Source organism: Aulonocara sp. 'chitande type north' Nkhata Bay, linkage group LG19 (assembly GCF_057382095.1).
Source record: "Aulonocara sp. 'chitande type north' Nkhata Bay isolate Kocher_YH1m ecotype deep benthic linkage group LG19, A_spYH_male_GT1.1, whole genome shotgun sequence".
Taxonomy (NCBI): Eukaryota; Metazoa; Chordata; class Actinopteri; order Cichliformes; family Cichlidae; genus Aulonocara; species Aulonocara sp. 'chitande type north' Nkhata Bay.
Window position 1 is genome coordinate 12,036,026 of NC_141362.1, and position 13,730 is coordinate 12,049,755.

Here is a 13,730-nt window from a genome sequence, read left to right on the forward strand (position 1 = left end):
ATACAAGTACACCCCACTGATAATATTTGGTTAAATGCATCTTAGCAAGGTTGACACAGGTTAATTTAATTTGAAAAAAAAAATTATATATATATATATATATATATATATATATATATATATATATATATATATATATGTTTTTTTTTTTTTTTTTTTTTTTTTTTTCAAAATTTATAGATTCAAAGATTTGGCCATATGGGCGATTAGTTTAATTAGTAATCTCCTGTGTATGCCAGCTTTTAAATAAATATGTCCAGACCAGAGCTGCTGTGTCTACATATGTGATCTTTTAATGTTTTTGTCACTAATGTTTATGCGTAACTTTAGTTTTGCGTAACTGTGGTTTATTTCTTATTGTGTGCATGAGTTAGTCAGAATTAAACTATAAAAAATGACTGCATTAGTGCAAAAGCGTAACCAGGAAATAGTTTGAAACACTCAGAACTGAATCATCCCAGGACTCACCGGAGTTATGTGGGAGCTAAACTCTCACCGGGACCGCGTGAATAGTTGGAGAAATATTGGTATGTAAAGTCGGTTCACTGTTCAGCCCGGGGCTGTATGACACAGCAGGTCAGTGGGTCATCCGCTCGAAGCAGTGAGCGGACAGAAACCAACCCATCCCAGAGGCGACAGCAACAGGTTTGTCCTTTCACAGCCTAACTGTGCCCTCCAGTGGACACGTCCGGTGGATATCGGAGACATTGGTCATCTGCGGTCAGAGTTCACTTCGACTCTTTCTGAGGACTAAAGCCACACGTCTTTGCTTCTTTATCGAGAAGCTCCCAGGAGTAAAATGTTGCTTGGACCTGACTTTGTCCAACAGCTGCTGCTTTTGCGTTTGTCCATCTGCCCTCGGCGCCTCTCCGTGAAGGAACAGCGGGGCAGTGCGCTTGGCTGAGCAGCGCTGGAGAAAGCGGGTCGTGGAGAAGAAGAAGAAGAAGAAGCAGAGTTTCCAAAACGCAGAACCGGACGATCTGGGATTGATTCTAATCTGTCCAAGGTTTGTACCCACTATTGTTGCCTTTTCACATTGAAGATGACTTTTGAGTGACTTTTTTCCACCCTCAGTGAAGAACTTATATCGAGTTTGTGGCTGAAAGTTTTTCTCGCGCGTCTGTGGCGCAAACCTGTGACTCTAGAAGAACGATGTTACGTCTTAGTGAACCTCACTGGTTTAACTGCCAGTTTAAACTCGTGGGTGCTTCTCGGTGACTCGGTTTGCAGTTTCTGTGGATCTGGGGCGCGTTTCTCGTCCTTTTCCACTCACCGAGCACTTACACCGACGTGCCAACAGCTTTCTGCCTCATGTGGCCACACTGTAGCGTCCTGCCTGTACGTCTGATCTCACTCTGGTGTTTCAGCCTCATTATGTAAAGGTACTGATTTTACTATCATTCAAATGAGACTCCATGTAAACTTCCTCAGTCCGCCATCACTGTGAGCGAGGTTGTGTTCACTGGATTATTTCTCAGCTGGATAAAAGTGCACGACTTCATCCTTTGCTGGATGTACTCTCTCTCTCTCTCTCTCACTGTGTGTGTGTGTGTAGGTCACCTCCTCTCTCTCTCTTTGGTCTGGTCTGAGTGAAAGTGCAACAAGCACCTGCAGGGCCACATCACTGGCCCCATCCCTATTACTGCAGAATGGGCAACTTTTCCACCAAGGACAGCCATGGACCCACAGGTAGGTCATCCCTCAAACACACACACACTTAATTTACTTTCTTTAAACCAGCTCTGGCGGAATCAGCTCCCTTGAACTTTCCATGCTGTGTCTGAAAGGTTTGGCAGTGCGCACAGATGGCTGTGTTGTGTTGGCCTCGTGTTTTGAATTGTGTTGAGAAATTTCCAGGAAATCACAAACATCTGATTCATGAAGTACACGGAAGTCGGAAGCATGATACCAGAAAAGTGCACGTACTAGAATTCCCAAAAAGTGAAGGTGGATGAAGAGTAATCATGAAACTGAAGGCAGCAGAGAGAAGAAAGTGGAAAAGCTGTAGGTGTGTGAATGTGTGTGTGTCTGTGTGTGTGCTGAGTTGCAGCAGGAATCTTGGCAGCTCTCCTGTGTTGCTCAGTGAGTGGTCATTCTCCTCGCGTCCCCGTGTGATTCGTTCTGGCCCTGCCGGGCCAGCTGTGATGAATCGGCAGAATTCCCCAGCTCAGCACAAGGGCAGCGGATTAATCATAGGAAGTCTAATGCCATCTGACACACACACACACACACACACATCCACTCTCATTCAGTCAACTTGCCACCCATGCACATGGTTGGACGAGCGCATTAAGGTCTGGAATGAAGAAATAAAGAGAAGGGTTGGCTTGAGAGTCCTATTAGACAGTCCTGTCATTCTTTCTCGGTGACTTGGCCGTGCAGCAGGTGGTGCATAACTTTGCAAATGTTCAAGTGCTGATCTTACATCACTAAAGAAAAACGAAGGAACAAAAAACATTCATTTTGTTCATAGTGAAGCTTTTGTCCAAACAAGAAAAATGAGCGGGGAAGAGAAGGAAACGCTGCCTACGGGTTCCCACAGCCTCTGGAGTTCTTAACGCTGGCGTGCTGTGACAGGAACTCATCATGTGTCAAGTCTGAAAATGAATCGGTAACTGAGTGCTGCAAATACGTGGGAATTGTTTGTCCTGTGTCTGCATGTGTTCCTGAATCGGGAGCAGTGGTATGGATGAGCAGCGCTAGAGGAATGCTTGTATTACAGCATTGATTGTCAGGGGCACGGCCCGGGCATTGTGCTGGTCAGCATCTAGCGAGTTCCATCAACTCGCTAGATGATGTTTTCAGCGTCAGCATGCCTGACTGCTGACGACTGACTGCTTTCTTACTTCGTTCTGTGTCCGCTTCAGTTGTTCAGTGTATTCCTTCAGTCTGTGTGACCGAGTCACAGATGGAGGCTGTTATTCTGTCACACATGTATGCGATGACTGCTCATGGTCAGAGTTTCAGATACGGAGGTCGTCGTATGTGCAAATACTCTCTAAGAGCTCTAAACTGCTGTAAACACCCATACTTGGACTTGCGTGATGTGAAGAGATCATGATGTGAGGACGTGTGCTCCACCCACCTGTTCTTCAAACCTTCTGTTCACAATCAGGAGCAAAGTGTCTTAAAGAAAGAGGAGTTAAAACTGCTTCTTTCAGATAGCGGGTGAGCTAAGCAGCTGCACCAAGGCTCAGTATAAGAAAAGTGGACTATTTTAAACAAAGTTATTTCAGTACGGTCCAAAAATAAAAGTCGGGCCTGGAAATGAGCACAAACTTTAAAGTCCTGCTCCACTCATGAAGTTAAAACCAGAGACCAGGATATGAAATTATTTCAAGAATTGTTCTTAAATTGATGTCTTGTGTGGAAAACGTCTGACAGAAATGATTATTCAGCTCAGTTTTTCCCCTTTTTCCCATATTTAGATGCAGTCTTCAAACACAATTTGCTTTTCTCATTTTCTCTCAAATCTGTTTTTTTAGGGGCTCAGGTGGACAGTTTTCACACTCCACCTACTACGCCACAGAACGATGGTGCTGTTTTCACAACCAGTGCTCCCCAGCTTCCGTCTTCCCCTACGATCTCAGTTTCGTCTCTACCTCCAGTACCGGCGACCACTGGCAAGAAATCGCAGCACGGCACGCCAACTACTCCCAGCGCTCGCAGTCCCCCTCCAGATTGGAAGCCTTGTCCGCCGGTCAGCGCAAACAGCTCCACGGTCAGCGCTGGAGTTAACCCAGTGAACAGCAAGCCAGCCGGTGCTGTGGCCGTGAGTGAGAAAGCTACTGTAGGGAGGAATGGTGGTCCTCCTACTTCTACACCCAGGATTCCTGTTACCCCAGAGAAGAGTGTGCCTGTCAGTCCTATAAAGAGCCCCTCGTCTCTGTCTAGTGCCTCGCCTGTGGTGGGCAGCTCTTTGGGGCAAAACTGGAGAGAAAGGGACAGTGGTCTGAGTCAGTCTCTGCCGCAGTGTCAGGAACCGAAGGATGGCCAAAGCGAGGAACTGGAGAAGTTGCTGGAGGAGTGTAAGCTAGCTCTGGGAATCCCTGCCAGTGAGGACGGGAGCACAAACACAGCAGGTGAGAGTGAAATCAGTCTTATTATTATAGTACTAGTATTTGAAATTTCAAAATATCCCCTCCCTAAATAAGCACTGCAATAACAACCCCAGCAGGCTTGTTGTTTGAGTGCTACAACTCTGCATTTCAATGTGGGCCAAACGTTTGTCTGTTTTAAGAAGGGCAAGTCAATTTCCTCGACATTTTTTGTGTTTTATATGCATGTGATGCTGCCTGACATTTCTGTGACCTTCCTTCAGAGATACTGAAGCATCTGCTGACAGAAGTGAAGAGTCTGAAGAGTACATTAGAGGTGAGATGAGCTTGAAAGTTTTCTCCTCAGACACCGACCGTGCACTTAACTCTTCCCCCCCAAAGAGACGTTATCCGGTCATTCTCTATAAACTAAAGTTTGCATATGAATGTGGCAACATTTTGGAGTGAGGAGCTTTGGTACTGGATGCCTTCTAGTCGTAATGACCAGGTTCCAGTCCCCGTGAAGGATGCGTTTGCCTAAACCCCAATAAATTGACTTTTTAAAATTCTTGTATGATGACAGGAAGTCTTTGCTTTGATATACACCGGCTAGATTGTAAGCTGTGACCGTAAACGTTTCATCTGGGGTCCCACTGCCAGTCTTGTGTTGTTTAAAGCCTCTTTTTTCATCAAACTTCATCCTGTAATTAGTCCTGTGTTTTATATACACGACGCACCTTTGTTGCAGCATAACTGAACGAGTAAAGTGCATGCATTTGTAAACAGGAAGTGATGTACAGGTCAGTGTAATATGACCTGTGAGCCGAGAGGTAACAATAACACATACTGTACCATCACAGCCCACACTTTGTTCCCCTTTAACAACAACAGAGTCTTCAAGTGGAGTCTGCTTCACCCCCTGGGGGCTGCAGCTGTGCTAATGAAGGTCTTCCTGTCCTTCCACAGGAGGAAAGTCGTTGAGATCATTTTCTGTCCAACAAGATAGTTTATCAAGGACGCTCGCCTTTGGTATCACAGGCAGCTGCACCTTCTGATGAGACAACATGTGACTGTTGTCGGTGCTGTGTAAATAAAAATGAACTGAACTGAATGGCAAACACAAAAGGGTTAATAATAATGAAGAAGTGACTTTCAACCTGAAAGGTGGTGCTTGTTCACGAGAGACTCTCCGGCTATGTTCGATATGGATAAAATCAAATTCTGCAGCACTTCTTTAGTTCATTTTCTCCTTCATTCTGCGATCTTAGGAGGACGGTGATATTCTTGAGTAATTTCCTGTCAGTTACTCGTTCCGATTCCTGACCCTCCCTTATGAGGATTGTAGCCAGAGGCTTCCAGCTTCCTCTAGATCTGCCACAGATTACGACAGCTGGACTATGACAGAACGGCGCCCCTCCCCGTCCCCGTCCCCATCGCCTTTTCTTCTCTTTCTTCTATCCTCCCCGTCCTCTCGTCTGCTCTTTTATTTTTCTCATGTATTTGAATTATTTTAATTGAACTGCGACTGACGCACGTCGTCCGTTTTTATCTTCCAGCTCGTCTATTCCGCGCCTCCTTGATGTCAGCTCTGCCTATTTAATATTCAAACTGTCCAAACACTCCTTTCTTTACTTTGTCTTTCTTCCACTTTCCCACATCCTTGTAAAAGACCTAGAAATATAAGCCTCGCACGGTCCAGCTGAAGCTCAGAGGGACTGTGGTATAACACAGCGAGAGGGCTCAGTGTTATGGAAATCATGGCAATCCAAACCCGTGTTTACATGAGCCCTCTGTAGGACGATATAAGCTAGCCGGAGCTCAGCTTTATGAACCCTCCCTGCCTGCTCTGCAGTGCCGAGATCCTTTGTGTGGAGAGCCGGAGAAGGGGAGTGCAGGGCGGAGGAGGGGGTTCACATTCGGCTGTTTCCAAGACAAAACTTGTTTTGTTTTGTGCTGTGGTGAGGTAGAAGGGCTGCAGCTTGCAGTGACCCACTGGCCATGTTTTGTGCGTGTGCACACGAAACAAAAGACTTACAAACACATGCACCAAGAATTCTTCAGAGGCCTCCCCCCTCCCCTCAGCCCCCAGCTGGGCCTGTTGACCGCTCCACCCCGAGCACAAGACTGAAATGAGCGATGGCTCTCCCTCTCTCTCTCATCTCTTCCTTCCTCTGGATGCCTTCAGCCCCCCCTCTCCTCTATTCTGCATTCACCATCCATCTTTTCGTCTGACCCCACCTTGCTTAAGCCGTTTCCTCTTCAGATCTGACCCCATTTTTGACCCCTTTTTTTCTTGTAATTTAAGTAGCTGTTATTTTTCCAGTCACACTCAGACAGATAAGCCTCCCTGATGTGCTTTCTTCATCTGTCCTCAGCACTGCTTTTCCTAATGCTCCTTATCTGTCTCTGTCTACCCGGCAGCAATAATGTATTTTCCATTTCTTTGTAGTTAAACTGAATTCTAAAGAAAGCCACATGATTGCCCATTGTGCAATGAACTGCTAAGGATGTTATCAAATGTACCATCTGTTTGTGCTTATGAGCATGACAAGCTTTCAGTTTTCTTAACCAGCAAAAATGAAAATACTCCAATCGTGGCTGTGTTGTGGGGGTGGATGGTCAGATTTGTGTTCCCTGCTGGAGTCGATCTCAAAGCATTTGGAATCAGTTCCAGGTGAGCGCTGGCCGAGATTTCCTGAAATGATCTCCAGGTTCTCTCTGTTCTCTTTGCTCCTTGACAGTCTGCTGCAGTGAAACAGGCCGTGCATTTGGACGCCACAGATCACATGTAGACTGATGGAAGGATGGGAGAAGGGTTCCCGACTCCATTGGGAAGCTTTTCTTAAATATGCAACTCTCTTGTTAGCTTATGGTTAAGTTATGTTTGAGCATCATTTGCAGAGTTTTTTGGCCATTTTGCACTGCACATCTGGGAGGCAAATGTGTCTTAATAAATATATTTGAATTCACACCACAGCTTGGAGAGAGCAGTAATCACTGAGTTGGGATGATTCCCCAAGTTAGAGTGGGCGTGGAGGTGAAGTAGGGACACATAGTAGTAAACACAGCACAAATCTTCAAGTGTGTGCTGAACTCTTTCCAGGAATTGTCAGGAACGCAGATTTGCATCTAGAGTATAGACATGTGTATGTATGCCTGTACTACATCTGGTCCTGCAGCGGGGCATGAGGCCGGGTCCTGGGGTCCTGACAGTCCACACCCTTATCTCAGTGTTAACTGAGGAGCACCCCTTCCTGTTTCCTTAAACAGACACGCTCCAGTTGGTGTCCACATCTAGATAACAAAGACTCTGCAAAGACAAGATTCTTTAAGTCCACGCGGGTGTTTTTAATAATCCTAAATATAGACTCGGAGAACTCCAAACAGGATTCACTATCCTGCTGATTTCCAAGGAGAGTGTGCTTCGGCTTAACCTGAGTATATGTATGCGTGTTGGAGAATGAAACGGTGTGGTTTGATGTTGATGTGAAAGAACAGGGGAGGTGTGTGTCTGTGGGAGAGAGGAAAGCAACGTGATATGCATGTGTATGTGTGCGCGCATGCATCCAGAGTAATCAGGTCCAGCTGTGGTCTTGAGTCAGTGGTCAGATGAGGGAACGGCTTGGCTCAGACTCGCCTCCTCCTCCACATCTTCATCCATTCTTCATCTAATTACCACCCTTCCCAATCCCTCCACTCCTCCACACTCTCGCAGTTCCCCAGCTTACATTTCTCCACAGTCTGTGAACTCCCTTTCCTTAAATCTGTGTGTGATTCCAACAACTTCTATTGTCCTCCCTGTCTTCTCTGACGTTTTTCCACATCCCTCTGTTTTTCTTTTATGATGTTGGTCGCTTAACATTTTTTAATAGTCTGGTATCGTTTACCTCTTGGCTTCATTGGCTCTGAGTGCCTGTTTTGATGTCTGGGGGTAGTGTTTGTTCATGTCTGCTGCTGCAGGACTATAAGAATGAAAGCTGGAAGCGTTTTTTTACATCACGAAGATATGAAACTGAATCCGAGTTGGGATTTGGTTTTCCCATGTCCAAAAAAACTGTTTTTGGATCACAGCCACACCGATGGTGTCGCAGAAGGCAGTTTCACAATGTAATCTTTGGTCCGGCTCCCAAAACGTTGCTTACATTTGCTTTGTTTTTCTGTTTGTGTCGGAGCTTGTTCGGCTTCGAGTCGTTTTTTTTCCCTCCAAGAATGATTTTTAAAAACGAGCAGACCACTTTTTGTTCTCATGATCGAGTTTTGCCTCATTTGAGTTGGCTTGCCAGCTCCACTCCCCCCCTCGGCTTGCTGAGGCCTGCTGCTCGCTTCAGCTCAACTTGTCGTCTAATGAGGGCGAAATGGATATTTGATAGTTTATTTGATTGCAGTCATTCTCTGCGGAAAGCTGAGCTGTTTCTTTTTGTCTGTCTGATTAACTTAAAGCCAACTTTAATCATCTGGATTCTTTATGGCATTATTGTGAAAATAATTTTGATTGCGTGGATTATCCGTTACATTTTTATTATATTTCTCTCAGTCCTGATCAAAGGTTTAAGGCCACTTGAAAGATGGCAAAAAAAACATATTTTGCATGGTTGGATCTTAACGAGGTTCCAAGTCAAGCTTCAACATACAACAAGAAGAAAGAGTGAGACAAAACATTTTGTTGAGCATGTAATTTATTGAAACTAAAACAGGCTGTTTTACAGCTGCTCAAAGGTTTAGGGCTACATGCCTTTAAAGGGCCAAATCTGTGCAAAAATGTAGATTTATTGTCATTTTCTGTCATGACATTCTGATGGCAAAGGCAAAAAATCTTTCCCTTAAGCTCCCCCCTGTGGTTTGAACTTTTGATCGGGACTGTATGACAGATTATTTACAAAATTTATAGTCAGCTTCTGCTGCACTTGTGTTCAGCTTACCAGTCAGCTGTGCTAGCGTATGCCCACACAGAACATGGGTGCTGTTTCTTAAATTAGTTGGACAAACTGAGATTTTCCTGCTAATAAAGTATCCTCTGTTTGCTTTCCAGTCAGAGCGTGGCGAATGGCTGCAGTTCCAGGGTGACCTGCAGGTGGCGGTGGCGGTGGCAGATCGCCTGAGAGCTGAGGCAGAAGAGGAGTTGACGGCGATCCGAACAGCCCACAAAGACATTGAGAAGGAGCTTTCTGCTGCCCAGCAGAGACAGAAAGAGGCTGATGTGCAGCTGGTTACTCTGAGGGAAGAGTTGAAGGAGAGCAGGCAAAAACTGGCTAATCTCACCAAGGTCCAGGGCAAAAGTGAAGCCCAGGAACCTTGTCATGAACCTGAGAAGCCAAATGGAGAATCTAACAAGTCTGAGAGCAAGGAAGAAAGCCACAGAGGCAGGGAGAGGGTTGTGTACAGGTTAGGAGGAGAAGGGCTGGATAGTAAGAATCAGAACGAGGTGGTGAAGAATGTCGCTGACGAAGAGGCGAAAACAGACTGTAAAGATGTGACTAAGCGCTACCTGAGAAATGTGACCAATGAGGACAGGAACAGAGAGGGGGTGCGATCCAGTGAAACACGCAGGATGGTGACTACAGAGAGGTCAAGGTGAGAAAACGGTTCGAGCCTAAGCGTACGTCTGTGGAACTGGACAGAGATTTGAAAACAAACCTTCTCTGCTCCACATCATCTCTGCTAACAATCACCAAACTTGGTCAGGACTGCGGCTGTGCTTTCTCTATAACGTACTGCATTAAGTCGACCGCTTGAAAAGAATTTAAACAGTCCAATCTACAAGTGGAGCGTGAAGCAGCTGTGTGAGGAGAGTTGATTTGGTTTGTTTTATCCATTCTTTGCTGCAGAAGCCTGTCCAGATTACCCAGCTCCTCAGAATCCAACACCATGCTGAACGGAGCCTCCCAGTCCAGTTCTGCTGCAACAGCTTCTGCTGCAAACAAGGTGAGACTCATACACAGGAAGTGGCTTCATTAGGGTCTGCTTGTTAATGAAGACATGCATACTGTATGCACACACAGCTATACCTAATTAGATACTTTTTTTTTCTTTAAAAGAACTTGTTGCAATTAAGAGGTCGAAATCTGGACTGGCAGGACGGCAGGTCAAGTAGTGACGCAGGTGAGCCCACCCACGCCTCATACTACTAAGGAACTATGTTTTTAACCATAGTCTCCATGTAGACGATGGGATTAAACCTCATTTTGTTAATTCATTCATAATTTTTAGAGCCAAAAGTGACCATATTGTAAATTTGTAAATTTGAGCGTCTTAGAGATCTGAGAGCGAGCCTGAAGTAGTGACTAGTTTTTTGGTTGTCGAGGTTTGGTTTGGGAAAATAAAGGCGGCGCTGATGTGCTGCATAGTGTTGTGGTACAAACTAATGACATGAAAGTACAGCCCTGTTGTTGTTTCTTTTCAGCTGATATCTCTTCCACACAATATATTTATGTGTAAGTCATAGCTGTTCTTTCTTCATATTCTAATTATGGCGTTAGGTCGTTTTAAATTACTTTTAAATACACACATTTACAAAAAGAGCCTTTAACCGTGTAGATGTTTGTGTTAAGTTAAAATGTGTTGTGCTGTGACTAAGCCTTCCTGCACTGGATGCTCATAGCTTGCTGGTGTGTAACGCAGGGTTGTTTCTTGTCTGTGCAGGAAAATGCGAGGAGTCTTTAAACAAGTACAATTCAGCCCTCACCGAGTTGCCGCCCACCAAGTGAGTCCACAGCGACGCTCTGTGAACAGTCACATCCTTTATAAATCGAACGACTTGTTTGGACTGAAGCAAAATAGATCGTGAAGCTTAAGTAGAGGAAACACTTCTCGTGCGACGTTCAGTTTGCTCTACTGTAACTGACTCGAGCGTGCGTGCACGTTTTCAGGTCTCAGGATGGATTCAACCTGCTGCTGCGTCGCCATGGAGGCTCAAAGAGAAACTCGCTGCTCCGCTGGTGTCAGAGTCGAACCCAAGGCTACAAGGTGACCCTCAAGATGCTTTTATATGTAGTTCAGTTTACAGGTGTGTGTGTGTGGGTTCTTGGTCATTATCTCTAAATCTCCACCAAGTATTCCAAACTCTGATAAATTTATTTTTTTATTTTTTTATTAAACATTCAAGAAACCTGGAAGGCTGCACCTGTGCTCCCACTCCACAAAGACGGGGACCCGAGTGATTTAAATTATTATTGCCTGTCTCAAATTGTCCTCCCCTTGCTAAAATATTAGAGCTCCAGCTGACACTGGTTCTGGAATCAACTTTTACCCTCAGGATTAAATCATGTGACAGATCAACAGCTCCATTGAGTGTTTCCAGTAATATAACTGAAACTCTCGGTAACCATTAGTATTGAACCTGTCAAAAGCATCTGATCTAGATTTTAGATTATCTTTCTGGTAGAACTACAGAGGTGTCACGTAACCTCTGCTCACTGTTTGCAGAGGTGTTCCACAGGGGTCCATCCTTGGGCCCTTTGAATTCACTCTGTATACAAACAATATTATATCTGCCCCTCATAAAAAGTTTTGTATACATTCACTAGTCAAAAGATCATTGTAATAATTCATAATTTGTGCACACTTAAATATGGTGATATTATTGATATGCATCTTTCTTCATCTGCCTTGAAGCCTCTTGATTCTGTGATTATGTGAAAAGTGAATGGCTCGCCTTAGGTGAGAGACGAGAGCTGAACTGTATGTTTATCTACAGCTTACTAACTTCTGACTACAGTTAAATACATGTTTACAGTATCAGGTCACATGCATGTTAACATTAGCTGGCCCTTTTATTCACACTGAACTTGAAAAACTAATTTAAATAAGGGATGAGCTGCCAAAACCTATGAGACTACCCTCTCTGGTTTCATTTAGACATTTTAAAAAGGTTGTACTTGGACGTGCTTTTCTTATAATAATCAGTGAACACGTGTAATGTGTTTGAGCTTTTGCACATTTGTTTATAGACCTGTTTAAATAAAGGACTTAATAACAGTGGTAGTCTAACAGGTTTTAACACTGAAGTAATGAACATAATAGATTTTTGTATCCTCTCCTCTTCATGCAGAACATTGACATCACCAACTTCAGCAGCAGCTGGGCCGACGGCCTGGCGTTCTGTGCCGTCTACCACACCTACCTCCCCTCACATATCCCTTACAGCACCCTCGGCCCCGAGAACAAGGTAGTGCCGGTTTCTGTGTGACTGATGGGATGAAGCTACTCGTTTGTGTTAAACTTATCGATTTTACTTCCTTCGTTGTAGAAAGAGAATCTCAGTCTAGCGTTCAAAACAGGAGAGAGCGTTGGGATTGCGCAGTCTCTGGTAAGACTTTGTGTTTTAACCAATTTCCCATTTTACACACACACGAAACAGATTTTTGTTTGTTGTGCTCATAAATGTGTCTCTTTAACAGACAGTGGAGGAGATGCTGAGGGCGGGCGGTCCTGACTGGCAGCGGGTTCTGAGCTATGTGGAGAGCATGTACCGCCACTTTGAGATGTAACTGTTGGAGGTACTGTCAAACGGCCCCGCCGCAGATGACACTTCAGAAACGCTGTCAAAGAAGCATAGTTCATCATAATTGTTCCCTGAATACTACTTTTGCTGGGTGGTTAAAAGCGGATGACTTTCAAAGCTACAGATTGTAACTGAAATAGACTCAGAAACAGCTGTCACAAAAGCCTGTAACCAAAGGATGTAAGCACAGATGGGTGTGAGCTGCGTGCACTCGTTTCTGTTCAGACAATAAAACGGACATGCAAAAGTCACATTTTAGCTTTTAAAGTGGATATTATCGTGACCGCCTTGTGGAAATTTCGGTTATGTGGAACCTTTTTAGCATCTTTCTATTAAAGTGTGTACACGAGTTGCTGTAAATGTCTCCACACTGGTACTTTACAGTCAAAAAGTACTGTATTAGGTCTTCCATGAAATCTATAATCTTTGGCTTTTATATGTGATGCTTTGCAAAGATTCCACATGTGTTTGGACATTTGAGCACTGTGTAAATACGCACTTTTGTCAGCACTTTGTTGATGTCAGAATGTAATGTGCAGTAGTTTTGTAAAGGCTGTGTGGGCATTCAGCTGCAAGGCCTCAGTCCAGGCAGAAACGTGTCTGATGATTTATCTTAGATAAAGTTTCAGTTTTTCAGTAAAAGTTGGCGTTTCCTCACATAAAACACATGTAATCAAAATTTCAAAGCGCTTCCGTGATGCTAACGAGAGAGCCGGTGCTGTTAAGTTGCTCAGGGATGTGTGTTAAAGAAGCGACACAGCTAAAGCAAATACAAGCCTCCACAAGACTGCACATCCGGTTTCAACATCATCTCGCATCACACCTGCATCCTCGCTGATGCGCATCTGGTATTTTTACGACATGTTGGAAACTGTTGACAAAGTTGTACGTGCCAAAATGAATCAAGTGCTCCTTACATTGTAAGATATGTTTGTATTTAACTAGTGTGAAGAATTATACCAAAGAAATAAACAGTTTATTTGGATGAAGTGGCGCCGTGAGTCTTGTTTACTAACCCCACTGTTAGGATTGAAAAGAACAGACACGAAAATCCATTTATGGGCTTTTGGCTCAACATTCTCATCTCTTCTGTTTTGAACTGGGAGGAGCTCATGTTTGAAATTGGCTTAACCTTGGCTTTACTGCCACCTGCTGGTGAATATAAGGTTATGCATGCTTCTGTTTGCCTGCAT

General features: G+C 44.4%; 1 protein-coding gene across 2 annotated transcripts; it reads left to right on the forward strand.

Annotated features, from left to right (window-relative positions):
* The first annotated feature begins 160 nt into the window (after nucleotides 1-160).
* Nucleotides 161-13,517, forward strand: LOC147306611 (uncharacterized). Of its 2 annotated transcripts, none has more exons than XM_086275294.1 (12): nucleotides 161-1,382; nucleotides 1,556-1,689; nucleotides 3,486-4,082; nucleotides 4,322-4,374; nucleotides 9,067-9,608; nucleotides 9,863-9,959; nucleotides 10,073-10,136; nucleotides 10,677-10,737; nucleotides 10,904-11,000; nucleotides 12,085-12,201; nucleotides 12,283-12,342; nucleotides 12,434-13,517. In XM_086275294.1, exons 2-12 carry the CDS (start codon nucleotides 1,650-1,652, stop codon nucleotides 12,521-12,523), a joined length of 1,818 nt encoding a protein of 605 aa, XP_086131420.1. In that variant the 5' UTR covers nucleotides 161-1,382; nucleotides 1,556-1,649; the 3' UTR covers nucleotides 12,524-13,517. The 2 variants fall into 2 exon arrangements, with proteins under 2 accessions (XP_086131420.1, XP_086131419.1); XM_086275293.1 differs by having other exon boundaries at nucleotides 161-1,006.
* The last annotated feature ends 213 nt before the right edge of the window (nucleotides 13,518-13,730 follow it).